At 44.4% G+C, this 24,666-nt stretch overlaps 1 protein-coding gene across 1 annotated transcript in view; it reads left to right on the forward strand.

Moving 5' to 3' along the window:
• tg (thyroglobulin) overlaps positions 1-24,666 on the forward strand; it is a 52,838-nt gene that overhangs the window by 2,399 nt on the left and 25,773 nt on the right. Inside the window, exons 2-32 of the mRNA XM_036538008.1 lie at positions 715-782; positions 1,338-1,446; positions 2,480-2,577; positions 2,915-3,103; positions 3,269-3,428; positions 4,609-4,715; positions 5,318-5,461; positions 5,892-6,077; positions 6,427-7,470; positions 7,778-8,374; positions 8,546-8,779; positions 9,313-9,450; positions 9,895-9,972; positions 10,734-10,831; positions 11,113-11,233; positions 11,558-11,761; positions 12,111-12,320; positions 12,739-12,884; positions 13,168-13,327; positions 13,960-14,124; positions 14,476-14,625; positions 14,879-15,043; positions 15,806-15,928; positions 16,678-16,793; positions 17,239-17,347; positions 17,815-18,012; positions 18,484-18,654; positions 19,519-19,605; positions 19,754-19,837; positions 20,312-20,449; positions 21,039-21,212. Coding sequence (XP_036393901.1) covers positions 715-782; positions 1,338-1,446; positions 2,480-2,577; positions 2,915-3,103; positions 3,269-3,428; positions 4,609-4,715; positions 5,318-5,461; positions 5,892-6,077; positions 6,427-7,470; positions 7,778-8,374; positions 8,546-8,779; positions 9,313-9,450; positions 9,895-9,972; positions 10,734-10,831; positions 11,113-11,233; positions 11,558-11,761; positions 12,111-12,320; positions 12,739-12,884; positions 13,168-13,327; positions 13,960-14,124; positions 14,476-14,625; positions 14,879-15,043; positions 15,806-15,928; positions 16,678-16,793; positions 17,239-17,347; positions 17,815-18,012; positions 18,484-18,654; positions 19,519-19,605; positions 19,754-19,837; positions 20,312-20,449; positions 21,039-21,212 — 5,771 coding nt within the window. The remainder of the gene's footprint in view (positions 1-714; positions 783-1,337; positions 1,447-2,479; positions 2,578-2,914; positions 3,104-3,268; positions 3,429-4,608; positions 4,716-5,317; positions 5,462-5,891; positions 6,078-6,426; positions 7,471-7,777; positions 8,375-8,545; positions 8,780-9,312; positions 9,451-9,894; positions 9,973-10,733; positions 10,832-11,112; positions 11,234-11,557; positions 11,762-12,110; positions 12,321-12,738; positions 12,885-13,167; positions 13,328-13,959; positions 14,125-14,475; positions 14,626-14,878; positions 15,044-15,805; positions 15,929-16,677; positions 16,794-17,238; positions 17,348-17,814; positions 18,013-18,483; positions 18,655-19,518; positions 19,606-19,753; positions 19,838-20,311; positions 20,450-21,038; positions 21,213-24,666) is intronic.

Genomic DNA, 24,666 nt, shown 5'->3' on the forward strand with positions numbered 1-24,666 from the left:
GCCACTTACTGTAGATAATCCGCATGAATTGCCCTCTCTCATGACCTTTTCCCTAAGCTTTTCAGCCTGAAGAATATGGCAGTAAAAAACAGACATCATGTTGTAATACCTTTTAGATCAGTTAGACAAAATATATTTTCTATTGTATCCAACAGTTTAGAACTGCTGGAATTTACCATAATAAACAATATGTATGAAAAGAAGGTAAAATGAATGTAATGAGAAAAATCCCAATTAAGAATTCACGTTATGTCACTATGCTGTTCATTTTGAATTATCAGTTCCTTTAGGTATATGTGTGGAGCTGTAGGTCATGTTTTGCAGAGTTGTGCTGTGTCATCAAGACTTTGGGTCTTGAGGAGCTCTGAAGTGTTCTCCCATACATTAGAGACTTCTAAACAAGTAAGCAGCACACTCATTCTCAAGTAGCAAGACAGGAGAAGAGCTCTTGATATTTTACTAAGAGGCTAAAATGATCCTTTCAAGCAAGTGTGTGTGTTTCGTGTGTTGTCATGCTCACGGGAGTCTTTGTCGCGGTCAGGCCTGGGTGAGTGGTGTTTGGGGAGGTAGGGGCGAGGGTGCGTCAGGCCGGCTTGTGTGTGCAGTGACCACAGGAGAGGGTGACAGTGCAGATTCGGAGGAAGGTATTTAAAGCCCCCTGCCTCCCCACCGAGGGCAAGCTCCCGTGTCTGGATAGGAGCTGGAAAAGACAAGGATGGGAATCATTCGTTTTTCCTCCGTTCTCCTGTGCTGTCTTCTCCTGTCGGAGGGCAAGATCTCAGGTAATTCTGTTTTCTGTGTGTAATGCCAGCTCGCTTGCCTTACCAGTGATGGACTTCAACTTAAAGGACAGGGGTTTGTTTTAACTTGATAAAATAAGATTGGAGCCTGGAATTAATTTGTTTTTTATCCCTCTGAAAAGTTGAAAAATGGCACCAGGGAAGGACTTAAGTCAGCATACCAACCAGACACTAGAACAATGGCCTTCATGAGGCTGATTTCTAAATTCCTGGCATATCCAGTCAAATACTTTCTTGGGTTTTATTTTCTCTTAAAGAGCACACTTATCTACAGAATATGTCTGTGTTCCTTTGTAATAAATTTGAATACACTTATAAAATCGTTTCTTTCCTCACTAGCAAACACATCTTTTGCACTGAAACTTGCATAGCTTGTATCCTGCTTTTCCAGAAGCTGTTGAGGTTAAGTACAGATACGTTACTCAGGGGTGCTGTTGCTGTGTCTCTTCCCGGGACCAAACCTGCAACCTGGTTCAATTCCCACATCCTAACCTTTGTGCTGTACAGATGAAGTTATGGTGCCCTTCTGTGTTTCAGAGTACCAGCTGGAGTCAGAGACTCTGAGCCGCTGTGAGTTGTTGAGGGTGGAAGGGTCTGCGCAGCGGAGGGAACACATTCCCCAGTGCTCTGAGGATGGCAGGTTCAGGTACAGGATCTTCTCCTCCAACCTCCAGCCCCACCCTATCCCACTCTCCTCCAATCTGCAACCTACCCTATCCCACTCACAAACGTGCTCCGTTCCTGGAGGGCAGCAGTCTATAGGTTTTGACTTCAGCCTCTCCTAAATTTTTAATGAGCACCATCATTTGCTGAGTTTGCAGTTATTTCAAGATGAAGCGATGCTTTACGACTGAAGATTGCACCCACAGTATTCCCTGTGCTTTAATATTTTACTGCAGTGATTTCTTCGAAGCGCATCATTGTACATTTGTACAGCTCATTAGCGATAGCAATTGGAGCAATTAAGATGTGGCAAATGTTTGGAAGAAATCGCAGCATTCACACCATCCCTGTAGGAAATGTGTTTGACATCCTCTGCTTTACAGGGATTTGTTATCCAAGCTCACAGCTTCACTCTGTATTTAAAGCATTTGAGTTGTTAGAGTGAGTTCATTTCTACTCTCAGTCTCACAGCATTTGCACGTGGCGCTTATCAAAGACTCATGAATGTAGCAATGAGTTACAACTGATGAACAATATAATGAGTAAGAACACTGACTGTTTGACTAGACATACTGCTTCAGTTACAAGTTTTGGACTTCGTTCTGTGCCTTCACCGAATGAGTGGCTCTGGTGAATGCAGGTGCTTATGGATATTCACTAGCGATGAGAGGGCAACCATTATTGAAAAGTGCAGGAATTCTATGGAGCCCTGTTGTTTTGAGGCAAAATTTGCCGCAGGCCTGTCATGGCTTTCTCAGTGGTAAGCAGAAGATTTTAGCAGCAGCGGGAGGAAAAGCAGCGTGTGATCTCACACTGTGACCTGTGGTCTTAATCACGCTGGCGTGGCTGAAGCCTGTGCTTCGCTCCAACAACAACACCAAAACACACAGAGGATCGGCACACGGCGGGGCGCTCTGGAGAGCAGTCAGATGGAGTTTTGTGTGGATGCCAGTGAGCCTGTCACTGAGCAATGCTATGGTAACACACTGTTCTCACTTCTCTCCCTTTCCCTCCAGACATGTGCAGTGTGTGAATGGGGGAACTGAATGCTGGTGTGTGGATAACGAAGGAGCTGAGATTCCAGGCAGCCGACAGAATGGATCGGCTGTGCACTGTAAGTGTTACTCATTGTCTTCATTTCTATCTCTGCTGAACTTTCTAACTTTTTGATGATGATAATGATATGGTGAAAGTGGTTATTATTATTGCTGTTATTATTGTTGTTACTTATTATATAGACTTACTCATGGAGATGATAAATAAAGTAAAATATCACTATCCAGGAAAAAAAATACATGTGAATCCTCCAAAAACATGTTAGAAATTGAAAAACAATGCACAAGCAATTTAATTGCAAAAGATGAGATCATTCACAAGCCAATGAATCTGAGTCATAAGGGGAAATAGCATGTATGAATAAATAGGTGAGTGAGTGTGGGCTGTACCCGCAGGTCTGACCACATGCCAGCTACATAGGCAGCGGGTCCTGCTTGGTGGAGATGCCACTGTGGTGCCCGTGTGCTCAGACTCAGGGGAGTACCAGCCCATTCAGTGCGACCGTGCCCGAAGCCAGTGCTGGTGTGTGGACCAGGAAGGCATGGAGATCTACGGAACACGCCAGAACGGAGAGCCCTCTCGCTGTGAGCCCCTCTAGCTGCATGTCACATGGGTTGTAGCTCTATGCTGATTGGTCTGCAGTTTGGTAGCTGCCAATCAGGATCAGTTTGATATTGGCCTTGTCAAGCTTATGAGAACACAAAGGTGAAGCATGGTTGTAAGAGGTTGTGTATGACCTTTGGCCTCAGGTCCAGGCAGCTGTGAGATCAGAGAGCGCCGTCTCCTCCACGGTGTTGGGGAGAGCTCCCCCCCTCAGTGCTCGGCCGATGGAAGCTTCTTGCCTGTGCAGTGCAAGTTTGTCAACACCACAGACATGATGGTTGTGGACCTGCTTCACACCTTCAACAGGTGAGACTGAGCTAAATGTCACTGTTTATGAGGCCTTGTGAGGCGTTCATTCTGTTTGTGCCTCATAAAGCTCATATCTCCAGGAGGCCCACGTATAACCACTCCTGTGATCTTACAGCGGAAAAGTGAACATAAAAATGCCAGTACAAAAAATATGGTTGATCAACAGCGAAACTGAAAAACATTTATATTTTCCTGTCACTTGAGGGCAGCACAGTGTAAGATGAGAAGTGGGTGAAGGTGGTGTAGGTCAAGGTCAAGGCTCAGCTGGTCATCTGCCGTAGCTGCCTGCTGTGTGGATTATGTGCTGTGCAGATTCTCTTATTTAAATTGCTGGTACAGAGAATAGGATAAACTGTCCAGGTCATTCAAAGATTTTAAAACTTAATTTAAATTGTCAAATGACCTCCACAATATCTATCCAGCACTGTGCCCTAATATACTTTCTTTCTTCTCCCTGCCACATGATTTGTAAATGGGTTGGGACATATGTTTCCTTGACATTGTGGACAGTTGCATTCAACATACAGTACCAGTCAAAAGTTTGGACATACCTGGTTAAGATAATGGGAAACATGCATTCAAAGACATTTTGATCTAAAGACTTGCTTCAGTGCTTGAAATTTGTTACTTGGACAAATATAAATTGTAAGTTGTTGCCTATGCATGCATGCATTCTTTCAAATTTTTTTTACATTTTAAAACATATTTCTTGGCTATTTTTAAGAATCTAAAATATAAAGTAGTTTTGATTTGTTTATAACACTTTTTTGTTTACTGCATAATTCCATTTGTGTTATTTCATCGTTTTGATGGCTTTACTATTATTCTAAAATGTGGAAAATGATAAAAATATAGAAAGGAAAGTGTGTCCAAAATTTTGACTGGTAAAGTAAATGGAACATTTATGCATAACTACCCACAGGTGACTTGCTTGTGGGCAAGTTTGCTTGCCAGTATGCCTGCCAGGAATATTAAAATATATTAATATCATACTGATTGCTGATGATTACCTTGAATGAGATTTAGCTTCCCTCCCCAGTTCTGAGAGTTAGAGTGCTGGAAACCTGCGGTCAGCTGGATTGAGCAGCCACGCCAAAGGCTGTGAACCGAAACACACCTTCAACTGTCTGTAGGAATGAGGCGATTGCAGGAATGAACTCAGATATTTTTCTTTCAGGTTGCCAGGGGCGTTTGAGACATTCAGCAGCTTCAGGAGAACGTTCCCAGAGGTGTCCAGTTACTGCTTCTGTGCTGACAGCAGGGGCAGAGAGCTGGCCAGTACAGGTGAGCACTGACAGGTGCAGAGAGCTGGCCAGTACAGGTGAGCACTCACAGGTGCAGAGAGCTGGTCAGTACAGGTGAGCACTCACAGGTGCAGAGAGCTGGCCAGTACAGGTGAGCACTCACAGGTGCAGAGAGCTGGTCAGTACAGGTGAGCACTCACAGGTGCAGAGAGCTGGCCAGTACAGGTGAGCACTCGCAGTGAGGAGTCTGTAGGTGCAGGACTACAGAGGGTGACGGGGGGCATTGGCACTTAAACACCATACCTGTCACACCAGCCAAGGTTTTTCACATTTTCTCCATGGTCCTTTAAAAGGAACCTAGGATTGCTCTAGGGTTTAACCTTTGGAGTATGTAAAACCTAGGGAAGGCTGTTGGTTAGGGGGATGTGCTGAGCATATAAATTTGTTCCATGGACTCAGTGTGTGCTTGGGTAGGTATGTCCAATGAAATATTTTCCCCAGGGGTTGACTCTCAAATACCTTGTGACTTCTCTTTCAAGAGAGCTTAAAATAAATGTATGGCTCTTACGACACATGATAAAAGAATCATATGATAAAACATAATTGGTAGGTAGATAATGGGTGACTCTGTTCTCCCTTCAGGTGTGGAGCTGCTGCTGGATGAGGTGTATGATACAGCTTTCTCTGGACTGGACTCTGCACGCTCCTTCTCTCAGTCTAACATGTACCGCATCCTGCAGAGGAGATTTCTGGGAATCCGCCTGGCCATGGGCGGCAGGTTCCGATGTAAGTGTGCGCTGCTGTGCTCTTCACATAGGTGCAACAAACATGGCTGTTCACAGCGCAAGCCAAAGTGAACCAACTGATAAATCAGTCATCCATAACAGCAAACTTTACTCAATATAGCACCTTTACAAAGAAGCTGCTACAAAGTGCGTTACAGAAAAGAAAAAAAAAATATAATAAAGAAAAGAAATTATAACAAAAAAATTAGATAAAAAAGATGACTTGCTAATGGAAGGACCTGAATGATGAGGGAGCAAAAAACTCAGAAGAAGCCCTACTGGATGATAATGTTAAAATATACTATAATAAAATACTCAGAGGAGAAGTGCATAGACAACTCCATTTAAGTTTTTCCTTAGTAATGAATTTGTGGCCGGATACTGAATGTATAGAAAATGTTATCTGTGTCCGTGTTTCTCTTTTTGTGGAGGTCCCACTAAGTGTGAGAGCGAGCAGTCGTCGAGCTCCCAGGCGGGGAACGTCTTCGTGCCCTCCTGCGATGCAGACGGGGGCTATGCGTCTGTGCAATGCCAGGCTGGAGGCCAGTGCTGGTGTGTCGACGCAGATGGCAGAGAGATCTTTGGGACACGACGCCATGGTGGAAAACCAGACTGCAGTGAGTGTGTCACGACTCGGTCAGAATTCAGCCCTCTGGACTTTGGCTCACATCACTCAGTTTTGAAAAGCTAACTGACATTTGAATGAGCTTGAGGTTGATTTTGTTCATCTTGTCCCTCTTCCTCCCTCCCTCCCTCCCTCCCTTTCCCCCTTACCTCACTATTTATGTCAAAAGGCCAGAAAGGCATGGAAAGTGTAAATTGTTAATCGGCACATAAGAAATCCATAATATTTGCATACAAGAAAAAGCCAAAGACGTCTTTTATGTATAGAGAGATACTAACAAAAATCTTTTCTGGTAAAACTGCATCATTTGTTTTGTTTTTTTTTCCATTTTGCTGGTGCAGGCAGTGGAGTGAAAGACTGTCCCTCAGAGAGACGACAGGCGCTATCCCAGCTCTTTTCTGGCCCGACTGCCCCCTTTAGCTCACAGAGTGTGCTCTCAGTAATGGATGTGGCGTCCCTCAGCCCCTGCAGCCCAGAAGCACAGGAGCTGTTTGCAAAGTCCGGTTTGCTCCGGTCCGTGTCCGAGGCGGAACGGTCCGACCTAGTTGAGGTCCTGGCTGAGGTTATTCAAGGAATGTTTCCCTCAGGAGCCATGGCCCTCAAAGCCCTTTCCCTGACCACCAACCCGAAGAGGCTGCAGGAGAATCTTTTTGGAGGAAAGTTTCTGAAGAACGCTGGGAGTTTCAACTTCACCTCTGCCGTTGGGCCCAGAGGAACATTCAGCTTCGGAAAAGCCTTTGACCAGGTGGGGCTGGCACAGGTCAGCGGAGACTTCGTCAAGCTGGCCCAGTTCTTCTCTCCTGAGAGCAGCTCTGGGCTCAGCTCAGTAGACCTGGACCGGGAGATCTCAGATTCCTTCAGTCGGTCTGTGAACCTCAAGAAGAACAGCGATTTGGTGAAGCTGGTGGCGATGACCCTGGAGAGCGAGCAGTTCTTCATCACCCTTAGAGACATCATCTCCCTGTCGAAGGCAGAGGACAGCGCAGACCTGGGCAGTGTGTTCCGGGCCGCTTTCCAAAGCTCCCGGCCTGAAGCATGCAAGAGAGACCCCTCAGCTCTGTACGTCCCCCGGTGCACCGAGACCGGGCAGTACCAGCAGGTCCAGTGTCAGGGATCGGAGTGCTGGTGCGTGGACTCCCGCGGGCTGGAGGTCCCAGGATCGCGCTCCAAGGGGCGGAGACCCAGGTGTCCGTCACAGTGTGACAAGGACAGGGAGATGGCTGTGAAGGTAAGGGCGAGCCGCTCGGCAGGGTCGGAGGTCTTCATCCCCAAGTGTGAAGAGGACGGGAGCTTTGCCCCCCTTCAGTGCTCAGGGAAGAACTGCTTCTGCATGGACCGGGAGGGAAGGAAGCAGGAAGCAGCCGCCATGGGACAGCCTCTGCGTTGTGAGTCTCATATATCACACATCATCAAATGATAGATATACTCTATGTATTATTGAGTATAATTTTTTTCTTGAGTGTATTCCATGTATGTAGAACTTTCCATTGATGGCAAAGTCCTTATTATTTATTTGCGGAGCAGATACCAGGGCCCGGGGAAACTTCATGTTTGTACATTCTGAGGGAGGCATCAGGTTAATGAGCACAGCAGAAGTCTCCTACCAGAAGTGAACCTACAACCCTCTGTTAGCATGAGTCAGGTTCCCTGACCGCTATTCCACACCAATTGTGCTTATCTCCTTGTTTTCAGGTCCGACCGATTGCCAGACCACAGCGGCCAGGCAGTTCTTGAGTGTGGTCCAGTCAGTGCTGTCGAGCCCAGACGTAGTGTCCCGGATTTCTGACGTTTACATCCCCCAGTGTGACCCGGACGGGGGCTGGCGCCGTGTACAGTGCGACGGGCCGCCAGAGCAGGCCTTCCAGTTCTACCAGGAGTGGGTCCGGCTCAACAACGCAGGGCAGGAGCTGCCCGTGTCTGAGCTCATCGCCATCCTCAAGGACTACAAGGGAAACATGGAGGCCATGGCGTCCTTCCGAGGGTTTGTGAAGGGTCTTTTCGACGTGGGGCATCAGAGGGTCTTCCCCGCTCTGTCCGGGTACGAGACGTTCGACAGCATCCCTGCTGAGGTCTTAGCAGGTGACGGAGATGCTGTTTTTGGGCCTACGGTGTTCCTGAACCCCCTTGCCCTGTGGCAGCTGCTGCAGGGGAGTCTGACACGGTACCCCGGGCAGCCTTCTGACTTCAGCATCCCGCTGGAACACTTTGACCTCCGTCAGTGCTGGTGTGTGAGCGAACGAGGAGACATGATTGCAGACACCAAGGCTGCGGTCAGCCAGATCCCAAAATGTGAGTGGCAAGCTGATATTGCATCTGTTCCATTCTCTGCTGGGTGTTTTTTCCCCAAAACGAACAGTCTGAGTGTGACTCCATTTACATCTGTACATCTGTCAGTCTGTCTGTGTATGTGTATGTGCATTCAGTGCTTAATGCTGCATCTTGCCACTGTCCGTCCCTCAGGCCCTGGTTCGTGTTCTCTTGCGGGCCGCCGCGTCTCCCAGTTCCTCCAGGATGCAGAAGCGATCATCTCTGTCTCCAACAGCTCCCACTTGCCACTGGGCTACGGCTTCCTGCTGGCCGAGGGCCTCAGTCTCACTCCCCAGGAGCTCCTGCGTGACCCTCCAATGGAGTCCCTGATCTCCGAGACTCTTTTGAGTCGCTCTGACTCCACCCTCCGCCTCGCCGCCCACTCCAGTACGCTTCTCTCTATTGTGCTATGTGATTGGCTCAGCATCCTTGCAGCTCTGTACCTCATTATAGTGCAGTTTCTAGAAATTACTTGTAATGCCCTGGTCTCTCCAACCAATGTAATGTTTATGTACCTCAACTGTAAAACAATATTTCTTAGTCCTAGTTCTGGGGGATCCACAGGTTTTTTTGTATGTGTTAACTGAAAACACTCATCAACATGACTGGTTTATTTGAGTGGCAGCAATTAGCAAAAATGCATTGAAAGAAAAATATTATAATTTAATTTTATAATTTAATTACACCAAATGCACATCCTGCAGTATCAATGCATTGCTTTTTCCACAAATAATTTACAGCATGCAACTCGTAACACATGTCAAATACAGATCATACTTCATTGAACATATCTGGACATATCTGACTGTCAATATGATTGTAATACTACTATTAGTACTGCCACTAGTAGTAGTAACATAATGTTGAATAATTCCACAATGCTGACCAGAGTGTTGAGGAATGCCTTGTGTCCTCTGCAGCGCTTCAGTTCTACTGGCAGAGCCGCCTCGGTGTGTCTGAGAGAACCAGGGAGTCAGTGCTCCTGGGGTACAAGCCCTACATGCCACAGTGTGACGCTGACGGTCAGTGGCTGCCCACTCAGTGCTATCCCAGCACAGGTGAGAATGCCGCCCGGTGCACACAGCTTTCACACAGTCTCCTCACTCATGGTTGATGGAACTTACTCTGGAGGGAAATTACCATCTTTTGCGTAGGATTTTCTCCCCCAGATTTCATGACTTTTGTGAAATAGAGTAAGGTGGCTTTATGCTATGTATATGTAAATGTTGTGTGTATACATATAAGGTAAGGTATTACATTTTGATATATGGAAAAATTTAAATCTATTTTAAAAATATGTAATTTCACAGCATAATACACAACATTATTTGTGCAATTTTGGATTGTGTTCATGTGAGAGTACATACATTCATGAGTGAGTGATCTGTACATGTGTCAGAATATATATTTGTGTCATTTTGTGTTTTATACTTCAGTGTGTTTGACATTATTGAAGGGATGGGATCTGACATATGACCATCTGCTTTGTGTGTTAATGACAGGTCATTGCTGGTGTGTTGATGGAAAGGGCCAGTATATCCCTGAATCCCTGGCCAGTCGCTCCATGGAGCTGCCCCAGTGTAAGATATTCCAATCTCTCTTTGCTAATGAATGTTACACCAAGTATTCACCACAGCAACAACACTGAGGTGGTATGGGTTGGATTTAAATATATTCAGTGTTTTCATTTGTGTCCACTCTGACTGATATCCAATTGAAATTATATTACAGTATGTATAAATTTGTAGACTGGCTGATTTAATTTCAGTTCATTGTTGAATGCAGAGCGTGTTGTCTCTCCAGGGATGTTAGGCTTCCATACTGAACTGTAAAGATTGACAGTTTGGTAGATCGGCTGACAGCCTCAACTACAGCTGGCCTGAATTGAGAGAAATTACATATTTTACGAAAAATCATGATTATTCCTGAAATTTAAGTTGCATTTCAATTATGTGTTCCTGCCTTGGAAGTTTTGTTGGGAAGATAAATTACATTACACCTCAGAGGTAATTGTTGATGGAATATATAATCTTAAAGCCAATGTATGTGTTATAGTAGCTCCACGAGATGCTCATAGACCTCTGTGTTTTGTGAATAGCAATTTGTCTTGTGCAGTTAAGGTTTTCCATCCTTTGTAACAGCTGATATTATAGGTATTCTGTGTTTTTCTAAATTGTACTTTTCATATTTGAATAGTGAGCTTCAAGGTGGATTCAACTGATATCAGATGGGCAACTGCCCTGACTCATATATCCGTGGCTGTAATGAAAGATGATTTTTTTTTTTTACTCAAGGAGATTTGTTTTGAAACATGTTGCATCATGGGAATGTTCTCTTCCAGGTGGGACCCCATGTCAGCGGGCTCACACTCAGGCTCTGCTTTCTGATTGGACTCCATCTGACCAACCTTTCTCCTCATATAACCCCATTTGTGAAGAGGTACCCTCTTGTCTCTTACCTGTGTAATAGCCCAAGTTTGTGTTGCACTCATTGCCCCTGTTTTAAGGTTTTGTGGAAACAGCATGTTGCTGTTAATATCTGACTGTGTTTGTGTTGGGCTGAGTTATCTATGTTCATTGACGGAGGTTGTTGCTTGTGCTTACAGGTTAAAGTAAAGGTTGCTTGTGTTTACATAGTGGAGAGCTTGTATTGGACTGTTTGTTGCCTGTGTTTGCGGAATGGGGTTTGTATTTGACTGCGTCTGGCTCCTGTGTTTTCAGAGTGGAGAGTTCTCTGTGCTGCAGCGGGAGCGTGTGGGCAGCGGAATGGGCTGGTGTGTCAGTCCTGTCACAGGGAAACCCATTCAGCCTGCCACTCAGAGCCCTACAGGAGAGCTTCAGTGTGCGTACACTTCACTTATTTTCTTTTTAAAAACACTAGAAAGGAAACAGACAACTGGCGCTAGCCCAGTGGCGCTGTGTGTGTGTGAATTGTAAGACAAAATTTATTGGCCTGCATCAATTATTATTGTTATTCTCTTGTTTTATTGGCAGATCTTGGGCAATATTATACTCAGCATAGTATTTATTTATAAAGCTTTACATACTGTATATATGTGTATATTAATTTATGTGATTATGAATGCTTTTTGAAATATCCCCCTGGACTTGTCATCTTTGTTTCATGTTCCTCTCCTCCTCCACATTCCTCATGTGTATACTGCAGGCCCCAGCTGGTGTCAAATGCTGAAGGATCAGGTGATCAGGAGGGAGGCAGGGATTGGCTATGAGCCGGAGTGTCAGGCGGATGGCCAGGGCTTTTCGCCGGTGCAGTGTGACCAAGGCGACTGCTGGTGTGTCTCTCAAAGTGGGCTGGAGCTTCCTGGGACCAGAACCCCCCGAAACACAGGCCGGGCCCCTAGCTGTGACAGTATGTCACCCGCATCTGACACAAACAATCTCTGTGGTTAATGCCCCTGTCACTCAAGGGAAAATCATAGTTCATCAAAATTTATCATTTAATCAAAATATTAAAAAGATAATATTTTAAGTCCGGATGGGGGGGCATATCTATTGATAAACAAGTTCATATTTTATGTGATATAAATGTGATAAAGTATCCCCAATGAAAAACTGTCAAGGACATACAGTTTAGTATTGTATTCTTAGGGTCAGGAGTTTCTGATCAAATAATCAAGTCTCCCCAAGAGGAAACAGACTTCTGCTTTGACTTATGTTCCATAAAGCACTCATGTGTTTGCTTTATTTTTTGTTTTCAGGTCCTCGTTGTCCCCTTCCATTCGGTGAACCTGTGGTTGCCCACGGTGCCCTTCTGTGTGGTGACATCACAGAAGACGGCCAGCAGAGGCAGAAATGCCAGCTCTCGTGTCAGCAGGGCTTTGTGAGCGTACTTCCTGCCAATGACTTCCTGTGCGACTTGGCAACTGGAACCTGGATATCAGATGCACCCCTTCCTAATGCCTGCCAGAGTAACTACTCAAAACCTCAACTTCATATCTGGGACACAATAAATTAGAAAAAAAACTTTTTTTTCCTTCCGCAGTCATGTCATTCTACCTGTGCCCAAACAGAAGTCCCTGCTAATTCATACATGATACATACCTCAACACCTCATTCCATGTGAACAAAAAATTCTGTCTATAAATATGCAACTAGCATTTGACAATGTTGTACATTTTTGACATATATGTCAAATTTGAATATATGTCAAAAAGTACTACTTCCAAGTTTGTGTGTTTGTGAGGTGACTCTATGAGGCACAGAAACTATGGCTCAGATCCACTGGAAGCACATTATTTTGTCATGTGTCTGTGTCTCTATGATCTTGATCTCTGTGTCTGTTCCTGTGTCTTTGTGACTTTTTATTTCTGCCTCTTCGTCTGACAGGGCCCCAGGTGCTGCAGGAGGTCCAGGCTAGCTCTGAGCTTCTGCTGCCCTTGTCTGAAGGACAGAGACCTTGTAACTCACAGCGTGCTGGACTGCAGCTCTCTATCCTACAAGATCTGAGGGCTCAGGGGCTCTGCAGCCTGCAGGTACACCTGGTTGTTTCTTCAAGGGTGTCATCCTATACAAATTTTGTGCAGATCTTTAGTTCATCTGGATGGCTCATCCCATTTACTGCTCCCTGCGTCGGTCAGTACACACACCGAACGATCAGCAGCATGACACATGAACGCTGTCTGTAAATCCGTCTGTGCATTTGGGTTACAGCTTTCACCAACAACTCTCGCCACAATTAAATAATAGTTACATTTTGTGTGCTGCGGGTGACATTTTGTGTTGTGGCAGTTGTGTAACTGACAGCTCGGGTTTCAGGTCACATCCCCTACGGGAAAGGCCAGCTCCGTGTCAGTCTGCGACGATTCTTCTGTGTCCCTGGAGTGTGACAGTGATGAGACGCTGAGGGCCGAGATCACATGGAAGGCACGGCTCGCAGACATCCCTGCCCAGGCTCTGCCAGACGTGCATGATGTCGGTAAGGGGAAAGCACCAGAGCACATGCAAAGGGGCGTGCTTTCGCATTTAGTGTCACGCTCTTTGACGCTTGGTTTGCTGTCATCATATGGTCTACTTGACTCCATTTTGAGGTCAGACCACAAAAACATGACCTGACCGCAGTGTTTTGTTAAACAGCACAAGCACTGAGTCATTAAATAATAACAGGAAGGTATTTCTGAAGCTGAAGTTCTTTTGCAGCACTGTCTAAACCACTCATTTGCTTTTAAATTCATATATTAGATACAGCGTATTGCGTTCTTTTTAAGTGAGCAAAAAAGCCTCTTTCCTAGATAAGTGGCTGATCCAATTTCCCTCTGCAAGGAAAATATCCATGATTTCTTTTTTAATACATAAAATGCTATGCTGCACTTTGACCATCCATGATGTTTGTAGTGTACACCTCTCCGTTAACTGCAACAACACAGGCCTGGCCAGTCAGCCCATATTAGCACATCATAGGATGCGGCGTTAATGTTTACAGTTTGCTTAGCACAGAATGCTTAGCATAGAATCAATCCGTCCTTGTCTCTAGTTTGTTCTGAAAGGATCCCAGGGTCCCTGACTCCACCCACCTTGCTCATATTTTAACCCAGTAATCTCCGCCCTCAGACATGGCGTTCAGTGGTGGGAGTCTACTGGCGGGCGTCATTGACCTGATCAGAAGCGGTCCCTACCAGGCCATATTCTCACCCAACGTCCCCATGGTGCCCCCTCCAGCTGTGACCTTTGGCTGCTCTCCAGGGTACCACCGTGTTTCAGGGACCATGGGATGTGGTATGCCTCTGCCATCTGCTTTTTTGTGTCCAGCTGCTACAGTACTTCAAAATATCCTATTGACACTGACCATCACAGTTATCAGTCGGTAGTTCACTTCAAAGTGACCATCCAGTGGTGTGCTTAAAGTAACCAATCAGTGGTCATTTTGGCAAAACAGCAAGGAAAACAGATAACAGGAAGTCCTATAAATTGGTGTAAAAAATCATGTATAAACGTATCAGCTCATTTTAATTACTCATCTTACTTAAAAACTTGGACTGTTTTTGCATACTTTGTTCTCTCATTGCATTGTCACCTCCCTGCCTGCTGATGGCGCTGTGTCCTCTGCTCTGTCTGTGACTGTGTCAGTGGCGTGTCCCCCAGGGACCTTCTTCAGCAGCAGGGTCTGCTCTCTGTGCCCACGTGGCTCCTACCAGGACAAGAAAGGACAGGACTTCTGTGACAAGTGTCCCCGTGGCACATCCACTGCCTTCCCAGGAGCGTTCAGACCCACACAGTGTAAGTGCGGGCTGGTGCTGTCGGCAGAGAACTGAATCAGTAGCCAGAAGGTTGTGAGATCAAAGACGAGGGAAGAGAAGACAAATCCGCTCTTGTGCAAAGTAGCTGTCATCCACAAATATGGTTGTATAGATGAGGTAACCTAGTCTAATTAATGTCTTTGGATTCCCTCTCTGTGTGTGGTTATGTGGCAGAGATCAACCCCTGCCTCTGTGTTGTGTAGACACCCTGTGTGTGTGTGTGTGTGTTTTAGGCCTCAGCGAGTGCCAGAAGAGCGGGTTGGCCTGCACAGAGAGCGGCACGTTCCAGGCAGCCCAGCTGGACAGCTCGACCAGCAGGTGGCAGTGTGTGAGCTCGCAGGGGGAGAGGCTGCCATGGACCTCATCCCTGCAGCCCCTGTCTGATACTGAGTGCGGAGGTAGGAATGTCTGAGCATCGGCGGGGTGGACTGTAATCCAGCAGCACCACCCCGAGGCTTAATTAATTCCTAAATGCTCTTTCTGTCCCTTTGTATTAAGCATTAATGTTATCCATTTGCCCAAGCGTATATGTCTGTTGTCACCTTTACTCTCATGCAGCTTTAAACAGGAAGTAAGGCACTGCATTTGCATTTTTATTTGTATTTGTACACTATACATGCCAGTAGGCAGTAGGCCTTGAGTCAGCCACAGTTAAGTTGCAGTAGTCAACCAAGAGGTAAGGAAGTGGCAAATGTGACAAGACAAAGACTGGACAAGTCTGTAGATGTTCTGTGTGTAGCCAGCAGGGGTCTCTAAAAATAACATAACAGTAGTGATGCCTCAGTATGTCTCATTGCTAGCATGACCAGGTTACATTTCGATGCAGGCATGTAAATCGTGTAAATACAATTCAGTTTACTTGTGTCTCTATTCCTTTCTGAAGAGTCTTGTTTGAGACATCATGATTAATTACATTGTAAGAATTGGCCAGTCCAGGAACTGGCCTCAAGTGATATGTGAAATCCACACGAATGCTTCAGTTTTGCAGACCCATTAGACACCTCAAGTACTCCTCTCCTTCCTTGGGAGTCTGCTGAACAGGCTTAGCTCTGCACTTAGGTCAGCTGCTCAACCTACATCACACATGACAATGCATCTATATGTTCGTTCATACAGAAGAGGTGAAGTGAAACAGAACTTTGGTTTTCCTCCTCTTGCAGTGTTGGAGAAATTCGAGGCTGTGCCGAGGTCCCAGTGGAGCCTGGAGGCTGAGGATGCTGTCCTTCTCTACTCAGAGGCATCAGATGCAGATCTGGAGAACCAGCTAAGACAATGCATCTCTGGTAAGTCATTCGGTCTTCTTATTAATTCACATATTTGTCCAACACAATAATCCAGGGAGACCAGGGAGAACAATACAGTGGAGTGTCTGTCAGTAACGTTGCCTGCTGTCCACTCACACTGAGCCCTACAGCCGCGGTGGCGCTGGTTCAGGTTTGGGCAATGTGATTAGCAGGCTGACCAGGGGGTCTGCAGAGCCAGGCCATGGTTGTCTTTGTCCTGCTGGGGTTGGATGGCCTTACGTAAGTCAGGGTTCCTCATCTCACCTCATCAGTGCCTCCTGGCAACCCACCAGTGGGAGCTGTTTCAGTCCTCCAATCAGCGTTACTTTTCCAGCAGTGCCCTGCGGGGCTTGTTTGTAAAATAGTCTTTGGCTGCAGGTGAATGTTTTGGAGGATTGAACACACCTTGCCTCAGCATGGGTCCAGGAGGTGCTGAAGTGAGGCAGGCTTAATGCTCAACTGGCTGCTTGAAAGTCAGAGTGAAAAAGGAAGAAAAGGGAGGGGGGGGTTGCAGTGCAGAAGACTAAATGCAATGTACTTTTTGATATGATATTAAACATGGATCAAGAGGGTGGAGAGTGGAGATAGTTGTGTTTATCATAACACTGTGGCATGTGAACATTTTCTCCATAAAACATATTTCAAGTCCATATTGAGAATTCTCAGATATATATCACCCTCATGTAAACTTGGTAACTGCTCCCCAAAAGTTTAACGTTCTGAGCTGAATGGTACTTTGTAACACCCAGACTGCGCTAACAATGAGTCCTGCCATCACCTGGCCCTGTTCACCGAGGGAGGGCGAGCCCATTGCGATGTGTACAGCACAGACGAAGCTAATATCAAGTGCGAGAGTTCTGGAAAGGTAAGCAAAGCCCCTGCACAACCCTGCTGCTGTTTTCCCCCATAATGCTTTTATTTGGTGTTAACATATGTAGCTGTCTCCAAATACTGGAGAACACTGAGAACAATACTTACGCTTAATTGTAAAAGAAATGTTTTGTTGAAATATTCAGTAAAAGAAATATCTCAAAACAATGATTAAAATGTTCATCACGACTATATAACTTTTCCTCTGGTTCGAAATTGATATATTTGCCTTGTGTACCATCTAACATATTTGGATCCTATTTTTTGAATGAATGTAACGTAGCATACCCCTTTGTATTATGTAGCATGCTAATATTTGTAGTCCAGACCCTGGTGCCTTGCAGAAGGAACATACTGATCTCTTCTCTTTACCGTCCTCTGAGCTCTGCTATAGATACACACAAAATGGTCCCCCCATTACATTGTTTTTCTACTTGCAGGCCAAAGGGTTTCTGGGAAATCCTGGTGTTGATATGTTCCAGACCCTCAGTTGTCTGCTGAAAGTGAAAGGAGGTGATAGAGCAGACCTTCAAGTGCTGAGAAAGAAAGGTATGAATTTTAGAGAAAATAGGTTTACTTTTTCCATTTACTATTGTTTATTTGCTAAGCAGACAGCCATTTCCTTGGTTCTCCATGGCTTTTTGCATTTACATATTATCCATTAACACAGCTGGATGTTGCCTAGAGCTATCTGAGTTAAGTACATTGCTCAAGGGTACAACAGCAGTGCACCACCTTGTACATAAAATAGGAGAAATCTTGAGCAAAGAGCAGATTAAATCCCTCCTCTTGTAATGTGGATGGAATGAGAGAACCTACAATGAGAGAGGTTGTTTATGCTCAGAATCTTAGGGGTTAGGGGGCTTCTTTAGTAGCTGCTCTGGGAAAATACTGGCCACCCAAATCCAGTCGGAAGTGACTGTGTGTCTTGGCCAAAACTTAGGAATCTCTCTCCCTCTCTCCATCCGTCTCTCTCTGAACTCTCTCTCTCACTCTTTTTCTCCCCCTAACAAAAGGTCATGAGTTCACTACTGTGTCTCAGAAGTCGTTTGAGAGACTGAACTTCCGTAAGGCGAGCTCAGGGGTGTACCGCACCATGGTGTTCCAGGCCGAAGGGGCCACCCTGACGGACGTTCATCGTTTCTGCCAGGACGCCTGCAGTCAAGAGGGTTGCTGTGATGGGTTCATCCTCAACCAAAACATCCTCAATGGAGGTCAGCGGCCTACAGAGCATTAGGGAGTACAGTGTTGGATACAAGCAGTGATAGAACCTGTACAACACAGCTATCTCAAGTGTGTACACACACCATAACTCTGGCAAACTTTTCTGGAACATTTCTGGAATATGAACCCTGCAATAGAGGCTGCTTCCTTTTTCCATTTTTTTCAGAATTTTGTGTGTCCAGTTGTGGGAGGCTCTGCTTTTAGTCAAGTTAGTGCATTCCCGTTACCTCATTGTGACCCCATCTCACAATTAACTGTGTGTATGCATGTGTTTGTGTGTCTGTGTCTGTCTGCCTGTCTGTCTGTGTTTGTCTGTCCTCCTGCCTGCGTCTGCCTCTCTGTGTGTCTGTGGGTCTGTGTGCGCGTGTGTGTGCATGTGTCCATGTTCTTATGCCTGTGTGTGTGGTTGTGCATGCATGTCTGGGCATACGTGTGTGCGACTACCTGCGTGCGTGTTCCAGGCACAGTCATGTGTGGTCTCCTGAGCTTCCCGGAAGTGCTGCTGTGCAGTGACAGGGACTGGGATATCGCTGGCTCGTCCGAGTCCAGCAGAATCTGCGGAGCGGGGGTTCAGTACAACAAACAGAGGAAGCAGTTCACCTTCAACTTTGGCGGCCAGAACTTCACCATCAGTAAGCAAGCCTGAACTGAGTATTTATTAAGTCAGCATCTCACATTGTTTCTCCAGCTGAGGCATGTGACACACATGTGTTTTTGGCCTCCTCTGTTGCCCATTGTTTCAAGTTAAAGTAGCTGCTAAAAGCAAGACTTCTAAATGAGCACTACTTCAGCATCCTATTAGTATATAGCACTTTTATAGATTAGGGGGTGCTTGGTTTGGAGTGATTTAATGAGTAGTGGCAGATGAAAGTACAGGAATGCTGGATATACCTGGTCTCTACAGAAATGATTTATAATTTTCATCATGACAGCTTTCCTTATGTTAAAATTTTCACAGAAGTGTCACAGGTTCTTTGTAAAATAAAACTTTCATAATTTTGGAAATGCTCAGTTTATTTGAAATGTATGCTGAGAAAGACAAATCTGCCAAGCCAAAAACTATCGGACTGGGGATGTGGCTTTTGGAAAATCCAGAAACTATGCACACCTTGAAAATACAGAACTAGTTCAGAATTATTCTAGCAAAGGTTCATCTTTGGAGAATTCATTTCAGAACTGCTCTCCTGAAAGGATTTTTTTCTGAAATGAATTTTTATTTGCTTTATCAGTAGAATTGACATTTGACCTATACAATATCATTAGTGTCATGTGGCCAATCAGACGTTGCACTAATGATGCCCTAGAAGAGCAAGTCTCAAGCTTTATATGAGTGATACCAGCGTGTTCTCCTCATACTGGAGTTTTTTTTTTTTTTGAGAATTACTTGGCTATTCATGGAAGATAACCATCCCAAAAACTTTAAAACAGAACAGCATGTTGTTGTTGGAGTCTGTATCTTCATCATCAACGAATTCCTGTCTCTTTCTCTTGTTTAGCTGATGCGGCCCTACCGCCAACAAGCAAAAACAAAACTGATTACCAGGCGACCATCATTGGCTTCCAGCGCATTTATCTCTGGAGAGGTACCAAGCGAGCACATCAATATAAACACTTCTTATTCCTCCATGAAACCCAGAATCTGTTTCAGGAATGAGGGAACCCACTGTGTGGCTTTTGTTATACAGCATAAGGAGGGCTGAAGTGATTATAGCATTACTGCTCATGTTTCAGATTCCGATATGACCACTCGTCAAAAGTCCTCTTCAGCATGTGCCACCGTTTCCACGCAGCAAGATCAGAGCATTCTGTTACCAGGTAAACCTGAAGAGAGAGGCTCCACCCACACCCAGAGCTCCAAAAACATAGTTGCAAAATGTTATTTATTTCCCTTTGATGGCTCCTCTGTAGTGAACATTGCACAGTACCATAGTATGCATACTGTACAGTAGCTACTTTGAAATGACGAAGGTAGATTGTATGTGAAATGTATTATTAAGATGCGTAATATTTTTGGGCTATATCTAGTTTTAACACAACATTTTCTTGCTGTAAGATGAATGGATGTTTGATCCCTATGCTACTATTATACCCTTAAGCAAGCTGCCGAACCTAAGTTGCTGTAGTTTTGTTAATATCCAGTAGTGTAAATGGATAACATGTAAAAAAACCGTAAGCTGCCAACATGGATAGGCACCCACAAAGCCATTAAAGCCGTTAGAAGTGTAAGGTCAGTTAAATGTGTCTTTGTTATATCTAATGGCTCTTCATAACTTGTTCTATCACTCTCAGATTCTGTGAAAGACAGCTTTGCCGCAGTGGACAGCAGCGCCATCCGTGTGGACTCGAATCAGGACGTCCCAGCCCAGCGCTACTGGCTTTTCAAGCACCGCTTCTCTGCGGAGGAGGCCCAGCGGTGGTGTCTGAAACGTAGGAAGAGAGCTGGACCTGAGCTCTTCTCTGTCCACCTCCACCTTACACAACCTTGTCTAATTTCCCCTACATTGTCCTTTCCCCCCACATTTCATCACAGTATTCCGTACATAGCCAGTTAGAGCTTGTAATCAATCATTTTATTCAAGTATTACTTATTGTTTAAAAAATTTAATAAACACAGAGTTAGCATGTATTAAAGGCAGTAACTTTATGTAATAACTTTTCCACTTTTTTATTGGTATACCTCTGTCAGTGTGATGTCAGAGCCACATTAATTAATGAAAAATAAATTTGAACATATAAGTGATTCCTAAAATATGCCGTACTTAATTAATATTTCAATTAAAATTTAATTTTAACAGTATGAATAGGCCCTTAACATGTCTGACCGTGCTTCATGTTTTTTTTTTGGTTCTGGTTCCAGTTCTAATTTAAAGTTAGCATTTCTGCCATACTGTCCTGTAGTTCTGTAAGTTATGATTGGTAGTTTTAATTGGTAGTACATGAAATACCCCCCATGGATAGAAAAACCCAGAGTATGTATCTGTCACATTGCCATTTCTTGCTGCACTGTGTCTTTCAGGTTGTGAGGAAGAGGAGCTCTGTCATGTTGCTGATATTCAGGATGACAGCCCCAGCTACTTCACCTGCGCCTTGTATCCTGACACCCGTGTGTGCGGGGCCTACGACAAGCCCCTGAGACAGGCCTGCAGTCTGGTGCTGCCCCAGCTTCCTCAAAACGCCTACAGCAAGAAAGGTGAGCTCACTAGCATAGTTTGCCAAGGCCATAGGGCCATAGTGAATGCCTACAGTTAGATGCTACAGTAGCTCATACACCTAGGGAATAATCATTTTTTAAAAAGTGTGAGTACTGACTCACACACGCGCAGGCAAACACACACACATACAGAGAGACACAAATAGCCCCACACACACATATATACATTACATCAGCCAGCCACTTTACCAGAGAGAAATGATAGATGACCCTCCATGAAAGCCTGTTCTGCGCTGCTCCTCATAGTCAGTATGTTTTGAGTTTGTTGATCTTAGCAACTGGTCAAAAGTGCATGCAGCTCAAAAGTTTGGACAGCTGGTACCTTTTGACATTCCAAAAACAGTGGAGAGGAAGTGGTTAGGTTGGCGGAGATCTGATCGGATGATGCAAGACTGCTAATTTAATCCCAACCAAGTTCTGAGTTGAGGGACAGAGCAGAGTTGCTCTCTGATGTGCTGTGGTTGAATCTTGATCCTCACCAGTCCCATTTGACATCAGAACCAATTATTCAAAGGTTCTATGTAAAGTGATGTTGGATGTCCGAAGAAGGTATCGGTTTTGTTACTGTTGGGTGTAACCATTCACCTTTGTTGTCGCTCAGAATTTTCTTCCATCTATGTCTTTAACGGTATACACCTTGTTTTTGTTGGCAGGGTATTTAGTCTATTTGGGGGGGGGGGGGGGGGGGGGTGTGTGGTTACATCTGTGGTTATACATTCAAAGAAATTCATCCATTTCTGAGAAATCACTCCTCTGAGTATTTTACATCACAACAGAACTCCCTAAGTCATTGAAATGGAGTGAATCCAGAATAGACAAGCCAGACTCAATATCTAGTTGAATGTGCTCTGCCCCAGATTTTAAAAGTTATCTGTGTCTGCATACACTAGACAAGAATTTTTTTACAACAGAAGCCAGCACACAGAATGGAGGAAAGACAACGATACAGATAACTACATTTCTGGAGGTGAATGCATTATGGGTAGTTGAACTGGCAAAACAACAAAAAATGTGTGGAAGTAACCAATGATTACTGGAAAGTTTTATTTCGATAACCACACCATATTTTTGGGCAGCAGTCGAGGCATCAGTGTTCTCCAACAGTGGTTTGGTAATTGAGGTAAAGATTTCCAACACTAAACGGTTCCTCTCACTTCATAGCCCCTTAGTCTTCATGCCACACTTCCCACTGAATTTGAGCCCCTGAACACATTTCTAGGCACTGTGAGTTTGTTAGCGTAAAGAACAGTGTTTCTCTCTTAGATCATTTTTGGCACTGTATAAATTCCAGGATATAATGTTGCTCTTGTAGATCATTCTTAGGGTCTGTGCACATAATTGCAATTTAGGTTGATCTTTGTAGCCCTTTTTATTTTTGTTCCTGTAAATTACATTTAATTTGTCTGGCCATGACGGTCCTGTACTGTAAACAGCTCTGGATATGAATGTGTGCCAAATAAATAAATCTTGGTCATAATGGTATTTTGGTTTCATATGAATAGTAGCTCTGACTAGCACAAGTTAATTTATTGCTATCTTACTAGCTTGCTTATGGTTTTGATTATGCCCATTTAGGAGATTTTCTATTCGCCACTGGACACTAGAGTACATGGACACCACAACAAATGTTCAGTTTTGTTGGTTTATTGCTAATTGTGACAATTATCGCCTATAGATTGCTTAGCTTCATTACAGAGAATTTAAACTCTGTACCAGGACCATGTAGCAATCAATCTCCTCACTTTACTGGATATACAAAACAGAACCATTAAACTGTGACCAAAAATGTAAGAAATCAACATTAACAGTAGAAGGTGCAGCCCACTGATTCCCATAACGCCATTATTCCTAGACTGTGTCCAGCACACTTAATGCCTTTTCTGTGGAATTCAGATTTGTCTGAGGCTAGCAGTCAATGCTAAATGGGAGCCAACTGGTGTGATGGGGCCCTGGCAGGACAGAGCAAGATGCTTTTGGGTCTTTTATTTGTCTTGTGGCACTTTGCTTCTTGCTGCCCAGATGCATGGGCAGATTAGTTCTTTACTGAATGCTGGAGCCAGCAAAAGAGTGAGACATTATTGTGAAATAGACATTTATTTTGGACAATGTAAAGGCCTGTTTGTAGTTTGGAGATCCAAGTTTCTGAAGCTTTTTGCAGACGCTGCTTCACATCAGAGGCAGAGTAGGTCATTTTCTCTGCATAGTGGAGCCAACCATTTTGCTTTGGTCTGTGGTGTTTTGATTATGCATTTTATAACTATTGGCAGCCAGGAGAATAGCATGTGCTGTACACTGATGTGTAATGTGTCTTCTGGATTTGCCTTTGCAGAGTTGTTTGCCATTACGTGTCACATGGTTACATATTTGTAATTTGTTTTTCACTTTCCTTATTCACATCTATCATTTTTGTGAATGAATGTGATTGGCCCATGCAGTAAATCAGGTGAAGTTGCTTTCTTTTCCAAATGCATTGCTCATTCCAAAGGTTGAATCCCACCTGCGTGTTATGTGGAGACAAATGTCATTTTGGAGGTGACACTTGTAATTGCAGATGTCATCTATGTTTACAATGAGCACCAGGTTGAAGACTACTTTTGTTTCTGTTCAGGATTACAGGTGTGTTTGTGTTGACTGCCACATTGGACTCTAGGAGGTTATTGCTGTGGGATGGTGTTGGATTTGACTGGTGGATTGAAAGTCACTGCTGTATTATAGTTGACTGGTAGGTTGGAAATGGAAATCTTTTTTTGAAAGATCCTATCTGCTTCGTAACTCAAACAATGCTTTCCATATGGACCACAGGCACCAATGATCTCATGTAAACCACAGATGAAGGATATGCTAGTAGTGATTTGGCAGAGGAGGCTTTTTTTTATTAAACAAACACATTCAGTTGAGCCCTGATGAGATGGGATACAGAGTTTGTTAGATAACAAGAGCATGAAATGTTCCATAATTAATGCAGAGAGATTTGACTTTTCTTTCCTGGCTGTCTGTGTTCTGGTATTTTTTTTTAAACATATTGCTTAGACATAAAGCATCTTTGGATTTGGAAGTAGTGATATTAGTGGTGTTAGATGATAATTTATTGATAGAGGTTTTTTTAATCCATGTGACACGGTGTACTTAAAGAGTACATATTCAGTCAAACAATGGCTTTAAAAAAAAAAAACCATTCTGTTAGATAAAGTAAGATATGAACACAAAACAGAGGTGTCCACACAGCCAGAAATAGATTCATTAAAAGCAGCCCCATTCAATGCATCAGCATTTCCAGGTCATGGTTGCTTGTCTGTCTTTGTTTTTCCAGACATTTCTAGAGGAAAAAACAGACTGTAGATGTATTCACAGTGTGCCAGACTGATATGAATGGACTATGAAAGGCAGTGGCTGTTACATAATGGTGGTGCTGACAGCGCAGTCAGGTTTGCCC

The sequence above is a fragment of the Megalops cyprinoides genome, chromosome 10, assembly GCF_013368585.1.
Source record: "Megalops cyprinoides isolate fMegCyp1 chromosome 10, fMegCyp1.pri, whole genome shotgun sequence".
NCBI lineage: Eukaryota > Metazoa > Chordata > Actinopteri > Elopiformes > Megalopidae > Megalops > Megalops cyprinoides.